At 53.5% G+C, this 14523-nt stretch overlaps 5 protein-coding genes and 1 non-coding gene across 6 annotated transcripts; 4 read left to right on the top strand and 2 right to left on the bottom strand.

Moving 5' to 3' along the window:
- Nucleotides 1–84: 84 nt before the first annotated feature.
- C8A04DRAFT_11105 (uncharacterized protein) lies at nucleotides 85–1944 on the top strand (the record flags this gene model as incomplete). The annotated part of the gene is made up of 1 exon (XM_062776837.1): nucleotides 85–1944. The coding sequence occupies one exon, from the start codon at nucleotides 85–87 to the stop codon at nucleotides 1942–1944; it is 1860 nt and encodes a 619-aa protein (XP_062638263.1).
- A 2128-nt stretch (nucleotides 1945–4072) lies between these two features.
- On the top strand, nucleotides 4073–4143 carry C8A04DRAFT_t54. Its single transcript has one exon. It is a non-coding gene; the product is annotated as a tRNA-Gly (tRNA).
- A 3363-nt stretch (nucleotides 4144–7506) lies between these two features.
- C8A04DRAFT_27390 (uncharacterized protein) lies at nucleotides 7507–8532 on the top strand (the record flags this gene model as incomplete). Its single annotated transcript, XM_062780279.1, has 1 exon — nucleotides 7507–8532. One exon carries the CDS (start codon nucleotides 7507–7509, stop codon nucleotides 8530–8532), a length of 1026 nt encoding a protein of 341 aa, XP_062638264.1.
- A 779-nt stretch (nucleotides 8533–9311) lies between these two features.
- C8A04DRAFT_36253 (uncharacterized protein) lies at nucleotides 9312–10219 on the bottom strand (the record flags this gene model as incomplete). Its single annotated transcript, XM_062783458.1, has 2 exons — nucleotides 9312–9741; nucleotides 9807–10219. The coding sequence occupies 2 exons, from the start codon at nucleotides 10217–10219 to the stop codon at nucleotides 9312–9314; spliced, it is 843 nt and encodes a 280-aa protein (XP_062638265.1).
- A 909-nt stretch (nucleotides 10220–11128) lies between these two features.
- On the bottom strand, nucleotides 11129–12547 carry C8A04DRAFT_36254 (CBL-interacting serine/threonine-protein kinase 16; the record flags this gene model as incomplete). The annotated part of the gene is made up of 3 exons (XM_062783459.1): nucleotides 11129–11204; nucleotides 11265–11815; nucleotides 11888–12547. The coding sequence occupies 3 exons, from the start codon at nucleotides 12545–12547 to the stop codon at nucleotides 11129–11131; spliced, it is 1287 nt and encodes a 428-aa protein (XP_062638266.1).
- A 708-nt stretch (nucleotides 12548–13255) lies between these two features.
- Nucleotides 13256–14498, top strand: C8A04DRAFT_27393 (uncharacterized protein; the record flags this gene model as incomplete). Its single annotated transcript, XM_062780280.1, has 4 exons — nucleotides 13256–13517; nucleotides 13579–13637; nucleotides 13769–13988; nucleotides 14047–14498. 4 exons carry the CDS (start codon nucleotides 13256–13258, stop codon nucleotides 14496–14498), a joined length of 993 nt encoding a protein of 330 aa, XP_062638267.1.
- Nucleotides 14499–14523: the final 25 nt, after the last annotated feature.

Below are 14523 nucleotides of genomic sequence, written 5' to 3' on the forward strand. Positions count from 1 at the left end.
GCGACGGATCAGTCGCTTTTGTGAAAGTAAGACACTATCACTAATTAACAGATTAACCAAGACGTCGAGTAAGTGGGATCGACCATGTGTATAAAACTAAAACGGCGCTTCTTGTGCGCTCCAGGCGTATATCACACATGTGAGTACTTGATCAAGTGTAGCAACCCAACCTTCAATATCGACCACCTCATATCTGGAACTATCGCGGACGACAACCTGCCACTTTGCTTTCAAGAAGAGAACCTAGAATTTCGCGAAGAATGGTACTATACCCCCACAGATACCGCCCAGGAGGACGACAATCGTGAACGGTGTCCCGATTGCACAGGCGAGGGTGACGTGCCTCTGCGCGAGCCTGTCAAAGTTGGAACAAACCCGCAAGGCTCCCAAGAACCCGATGATGACGGCCCGATGGCTACTAAGAGGCGGCGGGTCTACTTTGAGTTTTCCCGAATGGCGAGGTCGGGGGGAAACTTTGCGATGGAGTACTGTAATAGCCTGCTGATTTGGTTGTATACGCGTATGTTTTCCCGTCTTAGCAGCCTTTGTGAAGCTCTCCCCGACGCGGCGATCGTACCGTCAGGGTGGGACGACGACGATGAGGAACTCCAGTTATTAGAGATGGCCGATGATATGGTGTATCTTTTCAATGAGCTGGTTTGCAGAGCGACCGCGTTTCACCCCAGTCCATCGCGGTTGCTGCCGCGCGACGATTATCCACTAGACGAACAGGGCGGCGAGGACGATGGCATGGGCTTCGCATTTCCCTCGAGTGGATGCTCCTGCCGTCTCACAAAGAAACCGTTTCTCAACAACTGGGCGAGCCACATCCGGCGCAAGCTGGCCAACGAGGCTTTTGCTGCCCTGATGGCGGATGGAAATGGGGGCTTGGCCCAAGACCTAAGACCCGCCCTTCGACACCAGGAGGTCGTCTTTGCGCGACAAAAGGCCTTGCAGGCGGCCATCGAGCGAGATGAGCGTTTCAAGGCCGTCACCAGCCTGCCTGTGCTAGAGATAATACGTCCAAGCATGTCAAGTCGGGTGTTTCGGTACTATACCCTCACCCGCGACTGTGATGCCCTTCTCAACCGCTGCCGGAGCGAGGGGAAGGCTCGGGCCCCAAGCGGTCTATACAACCACCCATTGGAGCAAACTGCCCGCGGTGAGCTTCTCACGTGGGCGCGCCTCATCCTGGTCCATGACATCGGGATCAGCCTATCCCGCGCGCGCGACATCCTCGCCGTCTTCGCGGGCCTCGTGGTCCGGTTCGACCCCCGCCCAAGCCCGTACTCCCAGGAGTCGCCCTTGCCGGCGCCGGATCCCGTCGACTTTGCCCGGTGTATCAATGAGACGGTCAACGAGCACCCCACAGCTGTGACGGAGTGGGTCAGGGAAACCACCAAGCCATTCATTGAGGCCAGGGATTTTGAACACCCCTTTGCCGACGCGGCGACCAGCTACATCCATCACGAGGTCTATCGGTACTGGCTGATCCGAGACAACCACAAGGAGGCCACGGAGGCTGAGTTTGACGCGCTGCGCCGAGCCGGTGACGACACATGTCCTATCTGCTTCGAGACGTTTGACGAGCACCTGCCGTCGACCCAGTACTCCTCGCGGCCGTGGCAGAACCTGGTTTGTTACGAGAAGGGGAGGGGCCATTGGTGCGGCGCGGTGTGTCTGCTAAAATTTGGTCGGGCGATATCGGATGATGTAACCGCTTTTGCCCCCAATTCGGTCGCGGAGGGGCCGCCGCCAAGGTGTCCTTTGTGCAGAGAAGAGTTCCTGGGTAGCGATGAGAGCTCAGATAAAGCAGCTGAAAAGGATATTGCTGGAGCCGGAAATCAGGATGTAGTTATGGGAGGATATGGCGGAGATGCAGATAACGCAGGCCCTGAGGATGTAGACGTCGGAGATCCGATGGAAATATCCGATGGAGATTGAATTATAAGGTTTCGTTTGTCTCTGACTGTATGTTGCATTGTCTAACTCTGTGAACCCTTAGTTAATTAGTAATTACAATAAGATCTTCATGTCTTACATCCGCTTAGGTTGCCACTTGCTACTAACGTAGGCACTTACTCTTTTCTTAGCGTAAGGTTAAAGTCCTAACTCATACCTAGTCAATATGACCAGCTCGCTTCTATAGAGAAGGGTGTAGTTATGATCTTGTTGTTGTTGAAGCTGCCACCAGTGGGTGACAAAGGATGCGGTAGTAGGCCTCTTGCCATTGAAATGAATCAATGGCTAGGAAAACAACTCTGGACGCTCCTTCCCCTTAAAGGGCACATTTCTACAGTTAAACCATCGCCTTCAGGCTAAAAATACAATCAGTTCCAACGTCCCGAGGTAACTGCTTCGCTGACAGAGCAGTCTCGGCTGCCGAACAAACCTTGATAACGGCAACCCACCTTCCCTCGGCCCCGTTCATGCTGTCGAGGTAATCACTTCCACATAGTGAACATAGGTACTCTTCCGCCCCACGGAAGCCGCCTCCTGTATCCGAAAAACACGATATAAGCCCCTGTATCCGAAAAACACGATATAAGCCGACACCATCCTCAAAAATGACAGTGAAAGCATTTCAAACTCTCCGTTTCCCCTTCATATAAGTCTCCTTTCACTCTTGTGTACCAATCAATCCCTTCAGGCCACCGTTGCCGCACAATTTTACACGGCCCCTTGCGCATCCGCCGCAAAAGCACATAGACCTGACGAGTGCTTCTCCCTTCACTCTTGTGTACCAATCACCCGGGATTTTCGGCGTGCTGGTAGACTGCGAGTCGGCCGAACTGCAACAAACCAAGCCGAATTCTAATGCATCCGTCTCATACCCTCCCATCTTCACCGCCAACCTAATCCCATCATCTTCAGCCGAGCCAACAAAGCGACCATCGCCCACCGAATCCACTTGGGAAGCACACGGTGTCTTCGGAACCGAGTTTCCGCAGCAGAGCTTATCGCCTACGCTGAGGGTCTCAATATTTCCATCCACAAGGAACGGCGTGTTGTGCCAACTCCTGGCGAAGAAGTCCAGGACAACGCCCTCAATCAAGCCTGTTTCCCTTCAACCGGAGTCATCACCCTCACTCGATGTCCTGAAGATCGTAAGTGCCCTTTCCACCCGCGGAAAAATCTATCTTCCCCGTTATCCACAGATTGTCTAAAACTTCTCAGGATCGCTGTCGTTGTCTTCCGGTTGATCTTGCAATCATGGCTCCCAATCGCCCGAGGCCGCGCTCCCCTGAAGTTGATTTGCAACGGCTGATACGCCTTGACACTGCCGCTTTCGACATGCTTGTCTGCCGTGCTGTACGTGACCCGACCGTACGCGCGGTGCGTTTTCGCAGGGGGTAGACAGGGTGGAATGATTAGGAAGGTGAAGACCATTAGTTAGCAGGAGAGTCTCTCGGGTTCAATTATACAGACTGGCCAAGATCATAACCAATTCCTATTTCATTTCCTAACTCAGTCCTAACCCCGCGTGCTCGTCTACTCCCCGTGCCGCGTACACAAACCCCATCCTCGACCCATGGGGAGCCGTGCCCAGCAAGAGAGGAAGGCTTTTGCAGGTTTTTCGGCCCAAGTGTACTAGTGTAGCATGTTTTGTCGTTCCTTGATTCATTTGTGGACAAGGGTCATCTATCGCAGTTTGGGTTGGAGTTATGATCCGGTGAGCTCATCCTCTGCTCTCATATCATCGTCGATAATTAAAGCAAAGTAAAATGTCAAATATCGGTCGAGTAATCAGACCATGAAATCGAGAGTTTAAGAGAAGAAGTTGAAGAACATCCTGTGTAAGGTTTCGAACCCAGTTATTTCTCGAGTTCGATGTGTGTATTTTCAAGATGGTAGTTCTCAACCTTCATTGCTCGCTGGGCCTTACAATTAACCCTCTTTTCTCCAACACATCTTACGGAGTAATTCCATCAATTCTCCACACAGACCAGACCGGGTCGAGATTCATGCGGCATTCAGGGGTTGGTTTGTGCGAGGGCTGAGGATACCACCCCACCTTATCCACCCCTTAATATAAGGTCGCATTGGGAAGAAGTTTTTATCCTAATTCGGAGCGTCAGTGGTTTAGTGGTAAAATCCATCGTTGCCATCGATGGGCCCCGCGTTCGATTCGCGGCTGACGCATCACACTGGTTTAAGTTTTGTGGCCTTGGTGTTTGTTTTTTTGTGTTTTTCTGGAGGGGGTTTGTTGTTTTTAGGGCAGACAGGAATGGCTGTAATATCTTGAGCAAAGTCTGCTTAGAGGAACATATCGTTGAGATTTAAGGCAAGCTGGCAAGGTATGGTGAAACCAATGGTTAATCACGGTTTCACGGTCACTCTCAAGCTTTGTTGTCAGTTTCTATAATGACCCCCTCGCTCGGTTTAATCATAATGTATTAGTCTCCGACGATAAGCTACTGCTTGGGACTTCCTGGAATACCATTGAACCCCCAATCCAGTCGAATCGACCGCTCAGTCCATGATCATTGTGGCCAAACTCCCATAATCCCATTGAAAGTCTGAAACCACTGGCACCGCGCCAGAGGAGCGTGATGTCGAATGTTCAAGCGCTTGAAAGTTGAAACCTTCGAAGAGCCTATGATGTATCCGCCCGTCTTTCTCCCCGAGCCCTGAACCACCATCGGCAACATCTTTTCGCCAGTCGGTCTTGTCGGGCGCTGGGAACATCCCACTAGATACTCAGTGTACGGATGTCCGAGTCATCGGAAGCCCAGTTTTCGGGCGTAGGCTTGATATACTAGCCGGCCATCATCAAATTCAGAAAAGGCTCGGGAATCATACTACCAGGCGAACTCTGGCATGCCCAGGAGGGTGGGGGCAGCTCAAGCCCAGCCTCGAGACGAAGAAGCAGAGAAAAGCCTCGGCGTTAACCTCGAGCCCACCCCAAGAGAGTCGACACAAAGCCTGCGGCGCTAATATCTGCTCCTGGTCCAAAAGGGGAACCAGTTGGTTCCCATGCAGGGGCCAAACATCGATAAGGCTGGGAGGTGAATAGGATGGTGGTACGAGAAATGGAAGACGGAAGAGACCAGGAGGGGAGTATGCGAGCGACCCAAGCCGGATCGAGTGTGTTCTAGGCGGCGGCTCGGGTCCTTTGAAAACCTTCTCGATACCCAGGCCGGGTTGCGGCACCGGTGCCGATGCCCAACTGCGGGGCCGAAAAATGGGTGGTAGGGAGGGATATACATAGCCGTATACGGTAACGTGGCTTTCCTTGTATTCCGTGAAGGGGAGTGAGTTGTTGGATGTCTGCGGGTGCGAGGCAAGGCATTCTGTGGCTGTTTTGAATCTATCCCGTTTGGCATATGGCCGTGGATGGCAAGGGAGATGTGAACCGGTTCATCTTGGTTTTCTTCAGTAGCCTTGATGTGTCTTTCGGTGTAAACAGGGTGTTTTGGCTTCAATACACGTTTAAGAATTTTAAGGTGAGAAGGGAATTATAAAACAACTCTTTTCGAATAATTAGCCGATGCCGATTACACTCCCATCGCCTCACCTAGCTGTTTCCTGTTATTCTCCTGAAGCATCCTGACAGTTCTCGAGCTCGAATCATGGCCCTTGAGAAAGGCCATTACCATACTGGGATGGACCTCTTTCGTCCCCCCTCCAAGATCAGCTGATCCGTCGATGACGGAAGACGGAAGGGTCTTGCAGCGAGAAATCTCCCTGCTTTGAGGCCTTGTCCAACGGGTCTGCCTCCGACACAGTGGAAGAATGAAGGAAATAAAGATAATCAGCAGCTCTCTACATGGCGTTTACACAGCTTTTGCTGCAATGTCAGGGTACAAACGTGTTCTGCGAACGCCACTAGGGCGTTGGTAAGTTTGCTTAACGGTAACCGAGGAGCTTGATAACCCATAAGGGGTTCAGAATAAGGCTTCTGGACCATTCTGATTGCAAACTCGCTTACAGAGAGTGCCGGGAAACCCGAAATTCATAAAACCTTAGCCCTGGGTCGATAGTGGGGGCAGATCTGGGAAATTCTTGTAGACCGACGCGAGGGGAAGGAGAAATTCTATGCTGTGGAACTATCCGAGAGCCCTCGGAAAGGCGTCAAGCAGGCACGACTGACGAGATTGAAAATGAGAAGCAGGCTCACCCGAGTACATGGACCCCACGGTTGCCTCCAAAAGCCACCCCCAAAGCGTACGTGGAAATTCACCAACAATGAAGCATGCTCGGGCCAAAGAACTAGACAACTTCTTTCATGACATGGCTCAGTGGCGAGAACAAAAGTCTTGCGCCGCAAGAATGCTCCTGTCCCGAGACGAGCTGGAAAACCGACAGCCGTCAGGCCAAGAAAGAGAACACAACTTGCTCATGTTGCTTTGATCACCAGACCGGCGAACGATAGGGATCGCCAACTTCCAAGATGCAGGGGACTTTTCCCCTGCCGCCCTTCCCAAATTCAAGCCTTGCCGACCGCGATCTGAATTCAACGATGCAAACTTCATGCTAGCGGACAAATGGGTGGCGGAGCGGAGATGAGGGGGCGGCGAATGTCCGTTAAGGACGGGGGCATTTTCCTCGTGGCAGGCCCGACCCAGGCTGTAACCCTCCCGAGGACCTCCTTCCCACCGGTCCCCGCTCCAGGAACGACCCTCCTTTTGAAATTTTGAAAACGAATTGATCAAACAAGCTAAGCAGGAACTTCTGCTGGGATACTGGGGCAGCTGCGAATCTGGTTGGTCGTGGTTGCCATTCAACTCTAGCCACACCTTCCTAAACGGGGTTTGAATAAACACCTAAAAGGGGTATTCCCTTGCTTCCAGCTTTGACGACCAAACAACTCCGCCCGCCATGCCGGGTATCACGACTTCTTGGCCCTCGGCACCCTCGGGAGGGGCATTCATAGATCGGCCCCGAGCTGATGATTACGGGCTACGGAGAGTGTCCGCGGACGGTCGCAAATGGGCGTAGAAGCGGGATGCTTTGTCACTGAAATAAGGGAGCCTTTCCACTCAGGAGGCAACAATTACCGGTTTAGGATCTGAATAGGTTCTTTGCTAGGACGGATCCTCTTACACCAGGCCGATACTGTGTGGTGGTACTTGGGGGTATACTTCGTTTTTCGCCCTGTCAATGCGTATCAAACTTTGAGGGGCCTCTTTGACGAGGCATTGAAGGTGGCGGGTTTCTGGCGTTGAGGTTTGGTTGTAAGTCGCTAAGCCGTGTCTAAGTTTATACACGCCTATTGACACAATAAACGCGACCACCTCTATATAGACCGAAGGCCACCACACAACCCGTCTATAAGAACATCATGATGCTCAACCTTAAACGTACAATTCCCTTCTTCTCTCCACCGCAACAAGCAAACGGTCTCTCCAACGGTCCTCATCGCCTGAAAAAGATAATAGGAGACTCATCTAACCACACTTCCAGTCTGTTCCGGTACTCCATCTTCATATATACCCACCCCCCCTCCGCCTTCTTTGACTACCATCTTCTCTTCCCCCTAGCCTTCAACAACCGGCGCACATCATGAAGTTCTCTCTCCCAATTACGATCCTGGCGGTTGCCGCCTCGGTCGACGCCGCGGCGCTGACCTCCGACCTTGACAAGAGCTACTGCGAGGCCGATGGCCAGGCCTGCAACACCGTCAAGCGCGCAACCACCGCCTTCTCCAACGCTATCCAAGAGAACCACAACCTCGTCACCCGCGACATCACCGAGGGCGAGACCTCCGTGATCGCCGCCCGCCAGCTCCGCGAGCTTGCCCTAGCCATTGCTGCCTCGCACGACAACCCGGCCGCCTTTTACCAGGCGCTCGGCTTCAAGGGCGAGGGCGCCAACGAGGAAGCCGCTGCCACCCACACCAAGCGTGATGACATCCCCAACAAGGTCCAGCGCGAGGCTTCGCCCTGGTGCACCCAGTTCCTCGGCATGCCGTGCAGGAAACGTGAGGCCAATCCCAACCCAGAGGCCGAACCCTTCTGCGCCGAGGCCCACGGCCAGCCATGCTGGACCCGCCGCAGCGCCCCGGTCACCCCGGTCACCCCGGTCGTTCCCGACCGAGTCAAGCGTGCGCCTGAGCCGTGGTGCACCGATTTCCTCGGCCAGCCGTGCTGGAAGAAGAACAAGCGCGAGGCCGCCCTGGAGCCTGCACCGGTTGAAGATGCCGACCACAACGCCTCCATCGACAAGCGCGAGGCGTCTCCCGAGGCCGAGGCCGAGCCCGAGCCCGACCGGTATTGCACCCGTTTCACCGGCTCCTCGTGCTGGAAGCGCGACGAAACTGCCGAGGCGCTCGAGCAGGTCAAGCGCTGCACCAACGAGGGCCAGGCGTGCTGGAAGGCCAAGCGGGCCGCCGCGGCCGTCATCAACGCCATTGATGAGGGCAGCTCATTGAAGGCGCGCCAGTTTGAGATAGGCTGGTGTCGTGAGTTCCTTGGCATGCCTTGCTGGAAGCGTGATGCCACCTGCCACGGTCCCGCTGGCGTTTGTACCAAGGCCACTCGCGACTTGCACGCCATGTACAACGCTGCCCGTACCATCATCGAGGCTTAGGAGGTCCGTTCCGATTTTCCTGTTTTGCTGGCCCGTTGTTCTTCTGCTTTGACTTCTCTTCCTCCCAAGTTCGTCGCTGACATCGGGCCACCTGAACAGGTTTCCTCAACGAATTTCTTTTCTCTTTCCATCCCCTCACGCCTTGGATCGGGGTCAGCGTATAGTTTCAAGAAAAATAAAATGAACGAATGAATCAATGGGTAACGCACGGGGGGACCTGGGCGGCCACGAGTTATTGAGATTCTTTTTCCCTCGATCGGAGACGGCGTGCATCACTGGATGGGACAAAAGGAAGGGGGACGTCACCTCGCGCACATACGATACCATGCAACACAACACCAATTCACCCACCGTTTTCTCTTCTCCAAGCCTGGGCTTCATTCAGCCTTAGATGGCTTGTTTTCTTACCCCTATATGCGGCTGCCAGGGAAAGGCAGTCGCTTTTGTATATCAATGGTCCAGGGTGGGGGAATATACTAGGGCCCGCGAGGTGGTCTACTCTCTATTTCCTGTCACGTTAGCGCCTTGAATTGAAATTCTGTGATCTTTCTTTGCTCACCCGCCTCTGATTTGATTTGCGCTGGGCCGTGATTCCGCTGCGTTGACATCATTCATTTTCTGTATCTCAAGCTCCTCTCAAGCTGGTGCGAAAAACCGAGCACAAGATAACCATCGCAACTCGCTCCGCAGATTGCATGCTATGTGTCTGCCACCGCCTATGTACCGCCATATATCACCCCAGGTCCCTCCCATGCAAAACGCCAGACACGGCCTCCCCTTCACATCAACAACCGCCAAGCACCAAGCAGCAGCGCCGCAAACCCAGTGCACACCCCCATCAACCACTGCAGCGTCTGAAACTTGACCTGTTCCAGCTGCTGACGCAACGCAGCAGCCTCCTGCTCAATCTTCGTCTCCGTCTCCTTGATCTTCAGCTCCTGCGAGACAGCCTCCTCGCGAATCCGGCCCTTCTCCAAGTTCAGATCCAAGCGCACGCTGGCCTGGGTGCGCCCAATATCGTCACGCAACCGGCCGTTGAGTTTAGTGATGTCGTTGGTTAGCTTCTCGTGTGCTGCCCGTGTCGCGTTGGACTCGGTGCTGTCTGCTGAGAGGAGCTCGCTGCGCAGCTTGGCGAAGTCCACTTTCTGCGTGTAGGTCGTTTTGGCGGCTTCTTCGCGGGGGACCATGGTTCGTGTAAGGTTTTGGATGCTGAGGGGTGGGAGTGAGATGGGTTAGCTTGACTCTTGTGAGGTAGGAAGAGGGGTATGTCTTACCTCTCCTCGATGACATCGTTGAGAACTTTCATCATAGCCACCGATTGTTCCTCCGTGAACCCTTCTTCTTGGAGGCGCTGCACAAAGCGTAGGGTGTCGAAGTGGTGATCTCGCATACGTGGGGCAGTGGCGTGGAATGAGCGGCGGAAGGTTGGGTTGCGAACCATGCTGCTCAGACTCCTTGCTGGTCGGGCACCATTATTACCCCGTAGCGGCGTTGCCTTGTTCATATGATGTCCATTGTAGTAAATTGACCGTCTCTGGTCTTGCTGCCATGTTGCCGTCTTGCTTGCACCCCTTGCTTGGTTGAGGATAGCTGCCGGAGCTCCCTGGAAACCGGGATTCGCCGAAAGCGGGCCAGCCCAGCTCAGCCGTGGAAGAAGGAACCGGGGGACTGTCGGCGCAACGCTCATGTTGGGTAAGGATAGGAATCTAGGAGCTGTGTGTGGAATTGGGGAGGGCCTCAGTGACGAGCGAACGACAATAAATCCTCTTAGGTTGGAAATTCCGCGGGTCGACCGACGTTGGTGGAGAATGGGTTGTCTCAAATTAGCTCGGCTGCTAGCGGCTTCCTTGATTCAACCACAGGGGTTATAAGCCGAGCTCGCCCAGCCTGCGCCACAGTTCCACCAGCCACAAATGCGTTGAGCCACACAAACCCATGACGCGCCCCACTCAGGTTCATTCAAAACCACCAGAAAATTTCGCGCCGTTTCTTTCTTTCCCTTTTTCCTCTCCATGAACAACGCAAATTTTCACATTCTCGGAACTAGATCCAAATGCGATTTCGGAGGTCCTTGTGACCCAGGACGCAAGTCGTAGGTTTTCGAACAGAATGGAGAGAGACGGGGAGTGGGATTCTTTTCACTCTTCCTGGCGCTCGATCTTGGGTGCGGTTCTTCCCTTTTTCCGCCGTGGGAAGGGCCGCAATGATTGGACGTACATTCATACACATCTGCAAGTCGTGATGGCTTTTCGTGACCGTATTATCCTTAATGTTACTCTCGTGAGCGTCTAGCCGCAGCAGTCAACCGTGGAATCGGCGCCGCGTCGGTGCTGCAATTGCCAAGGACAAGAGGAGACCTTGAACGCTAGACCTGGATCCTATCTTCACTCCATGCGCAGGTGAAATTTACACGGCTTTGGCAAAATTCATCATGGCCGCGAAGGAACAAGCTTGTGAGAAAGCCCTGCCGTAACTTTTTGCGTGTTGATGTGTGTTGGTTACATGTTCAAAGGCCACAGCCACGCCACGGCTGGATCCGACGACTGATCCTTCAGCCTCAAGTAGTAACCAACACGCTACCACCTATCTACGCTACCTAGCCAACTACCTCTCCAGTGGCAAGGAGGCGCTGACCCTCTGGAAGAGGGAGATCGACAGAGGGCGGACGCACCCTATCTTCAAGCATTAGAACATATTCAAGATCTCTGGTGGAAAGCCAATGAATTACATACCATTTAATGAACGGTTCACCGCGTTTAATCAACATCTGTCGCATTCGATACCGACCACCAAAACTAGCCCACTCCTCGTCGTCCAAGATCGGAAAGCGAGGTGGTGAAGAAGGCCAGTCGATAAAGTCAGGCGCTTGCTTGTAGTCCTTCATCTGGGCATCAACCAATTTCCGAGTTTCGACCCAGTCCTCAAGAACGCGTCGATACTCAGAGACCTCGATGCCTTCCTCAAGACGAACGTCGGGGTGTCGTACCCACTCTTCCTTCTGCAAAACCATGGAGATATCGAGATCTTCCGGGTAGTGCTCTTCGCGAAACGACAAGTCCTGTGTGATGATCTCGTAGAGCGTGAAGGCGGCCAGCTTGACATCGTTGCGCTCTTCCTCGTAGCCAAACGTACCATGGTTCTTCCTGTCGCCTTCCCATCCCAATTTGGAGGCAAGATTGAAGTCGAAGATCTTGAGTTCGTCCGTCTCCGGGTTGATGAGAAGGTTCCAGCTGCAGATATCGCCGTGGACTATGCCCAGTCTGAGGTTGAGATAGTCGATAGCCTGAAGGAGGTCAGCGGCATGCCCTTCGTTCTCTCCGTTTTCTCTCCATGACCAGATGATGGAGGTACGAACCGTTAGAAGATGTCTGAGATGTTTGAGCTTAAAGACACGATTGATGTCATCCTTGATCGTCCCCCCTGGGATAAAGGGAGTGGTAAAGCCCACAACCTTATCCGGGAACCCTGGGCCGGCTGAGTCAACAACAAGGCGGTCAAAGGGGACAATGTTTGGGTGAACTGGAATTCTTAAAGTGCAGTTGATTTCGTGCCAGACCATGGCAGTGTTGCCTTCGTTTATGTAATACTTGAAAACGGCGTGCTTTGTCTTCCCAGGCACGGATTCGTAAATGACGCGATCAGTCTGGACTCCTAACCGGTCGATTTCCGTGAGTTGCGAGCGGCGTATGGTTGGCAACTGTGATGGGAAATCGAGAGGCTCGGGGTAGTAAGGAATTAAGGTCCGATCTTTGGCAGAGTCGGTGAACGACGATAGCAGCTCGAAGTCATCTGAAATGATGATGCAGACAACGTCTTCGGGGAGATCATCGATATGTTCATTGAGGGCTTCGAAGACGAAATCCTCGTCTTTCTCCTCTGAGGTGCCGACAGTGATGGTGCGCCGTTGGTCCCAATCCACGACAACATGATAGTGGTAGCGCGGGTCGCCCGGATGGTAACCCGTGCGTATCGACTTGAATCGCGAATCTAGGTGATACTTGTCGAAGTAACCCATGGTGAGGGGCGTAATTACGTGCTCCAACCGTTTTCCGGGTGCGGTGCAGTGATGTTAGTGTTACCGTATTTCTAGGCTTCTCGAACACCAATCTATTACCTAGGGTCAACACTTAATTAATGAAAGTACTTGATGATAGCAAGGTCGTTGAATGCGGCCAAACATGGAATCAACATTCCATTGGAGAGCAATTCCACATTGGGGGCTGGGCACCCGTGCCGCTGGCTCCTGAGTATTCCAGCTCTGAGCTTCCAGCCCGGCCCCTCGCTGCCAGGCCAGAGCGAGCGCAGGATTCGGGCACTCAGGAGTCAGCACTGCCTCTTTGACGGGCCGCTCCCAAGACGGCCAAAAGCATAACTCCTACCTCTAGTATGGCAGAGTCTCGATCCTCAATTCCAGCGGCCTTTTGTTAAAGGCCTTGCTTGGAGTCTTGAACCATCACGAAGCCCCAAACCGATGAGTCTTGGCTAAAACAATGGTGACCCGTCCTGGGCCATGTTCACTGCCTCCTGGCCCAACGCATCTGGAATTATTTATTACCGCGACAGTCGACGCATCGAACCATCGCTAAAGTCTTAATGTAATATAAATGCACCATCTCACTCACCTCTTCTTGGGAAGTCAGGACATTCGTTTGCTACACCACTATCAAGCCTAATCGGCCTCGTCACAATTCCCTAAACCGCCAAATTCCCCCTAGCTTTAATCATGGCTGCCGGTGCCGCTGCCGGTGCCGCCATGGCGAATAACAGTCGGAAAGGCCGCCCCGGTGGCGGTGGATATGACTTCCTAACGCCAGAGGGGCAAATTCAAGGATATATGAGAAGCCACTTTGCGCGGGCGCCTAGCGCCAAGTTCTACATCATGATCCCTAACACCTGGGAAGAAATTCCCGATTGCTTCGCCTACGCAGCTAGAGTACAAGATCGGACTTTTTCCCCAGGTAACTGGGACGTTCTGGACGAACTATGTAAGCAATGAAGCAACCCACCTATGGAACCTATGGAAGCTAAAGTACAGTCCCTGTGTAGATGGGCAGCTAGGTTACTACGCTACGTCTGACAACACCGATATGAACGGCGATATTCAGGTGATGATGGCCTTTACCCTAATACCCCTGGCCAATTCGAAGGCTGCAGTCCCGTTTTGGCAGACAACCTCTCATATTTATGCCTTAAGGTAGGTAGGTAGAGTACTAACAACAAGAGCTCTTTGATATAGGTCTATGGCATACCATCGAGCAAGCGCCCTTCGCACGCACACCGCATCATAGACGCAGCCTCCAAGTTATGCGAATCCAAGATGGAAGGGATCATGGCCATTAAACACCACCAAGACCTCCTCCAGTGCACAATGCCCGGCTCCTCCTCTATGTGGTTGGGCACCACCGTGGCCCGCTATCGATACGACGCCGCAAGGCACAAGCAATATCTTGATGAAGGCGAGTTTCTCAACCCGGCTTGTCAAATTAAAAGAATTATACTAACCCCACGTTTCAGAGGTCACAACAAGCACCGGCCGCAGATTGACCCGCAGACAAGCCAAACTCACCCGGTCAGGCCGGCCGATTGCCCTGATCAACGCGGGCGTGGACCATGAGGGCAACCCCAAAAAGAAGAGAGGTGTGCGGCGTGGCAACCGAAAGGTCAAGCCGACCCCGTCTTTCACCGTGTCAGGCTCGCCGCAGTACGAGGGGACGCTGAAACGGATGGTTATGATGTTTGGGGGTAAGGAGACCCCTCTGAAACCGGGCCCGCAGGCGGCCGCTTCTGGGTCCCAAGCTGCCGGTGGTGCCGGACCCCGAGCTACCTCGACTGTCAATACCGGTACCGGACCTCGTGTTGCTCCGCCTGTCAACGGCAGGCCTCAAGCTACTTTGACTAACCGACCTCGGGTCACTCCCACTGCCCAAGTCCCTCGCGCCCAACAGGGGGCTGGACCCGAAAAGTGAAACACCGAATTTTAGTACGACGGGG

The sequence above is a fragment of the Dichotomopilus funicola genome (assembly GCF_033296635.1).
Source record: "Dichotomopilus funicola strain CBS 141.50 unplaced genomic scaffold C8A04scaffold_20, whole genome shotgun sequence".
Classification (NCBI taxonomy): domain Eukaryota; kingdom Fungi; phylum Ascomycota; class Sordariomycetes; order Sordariales; family Chaetomiaceae; genus Dichotomopilus; species Dichotomopilus funicola.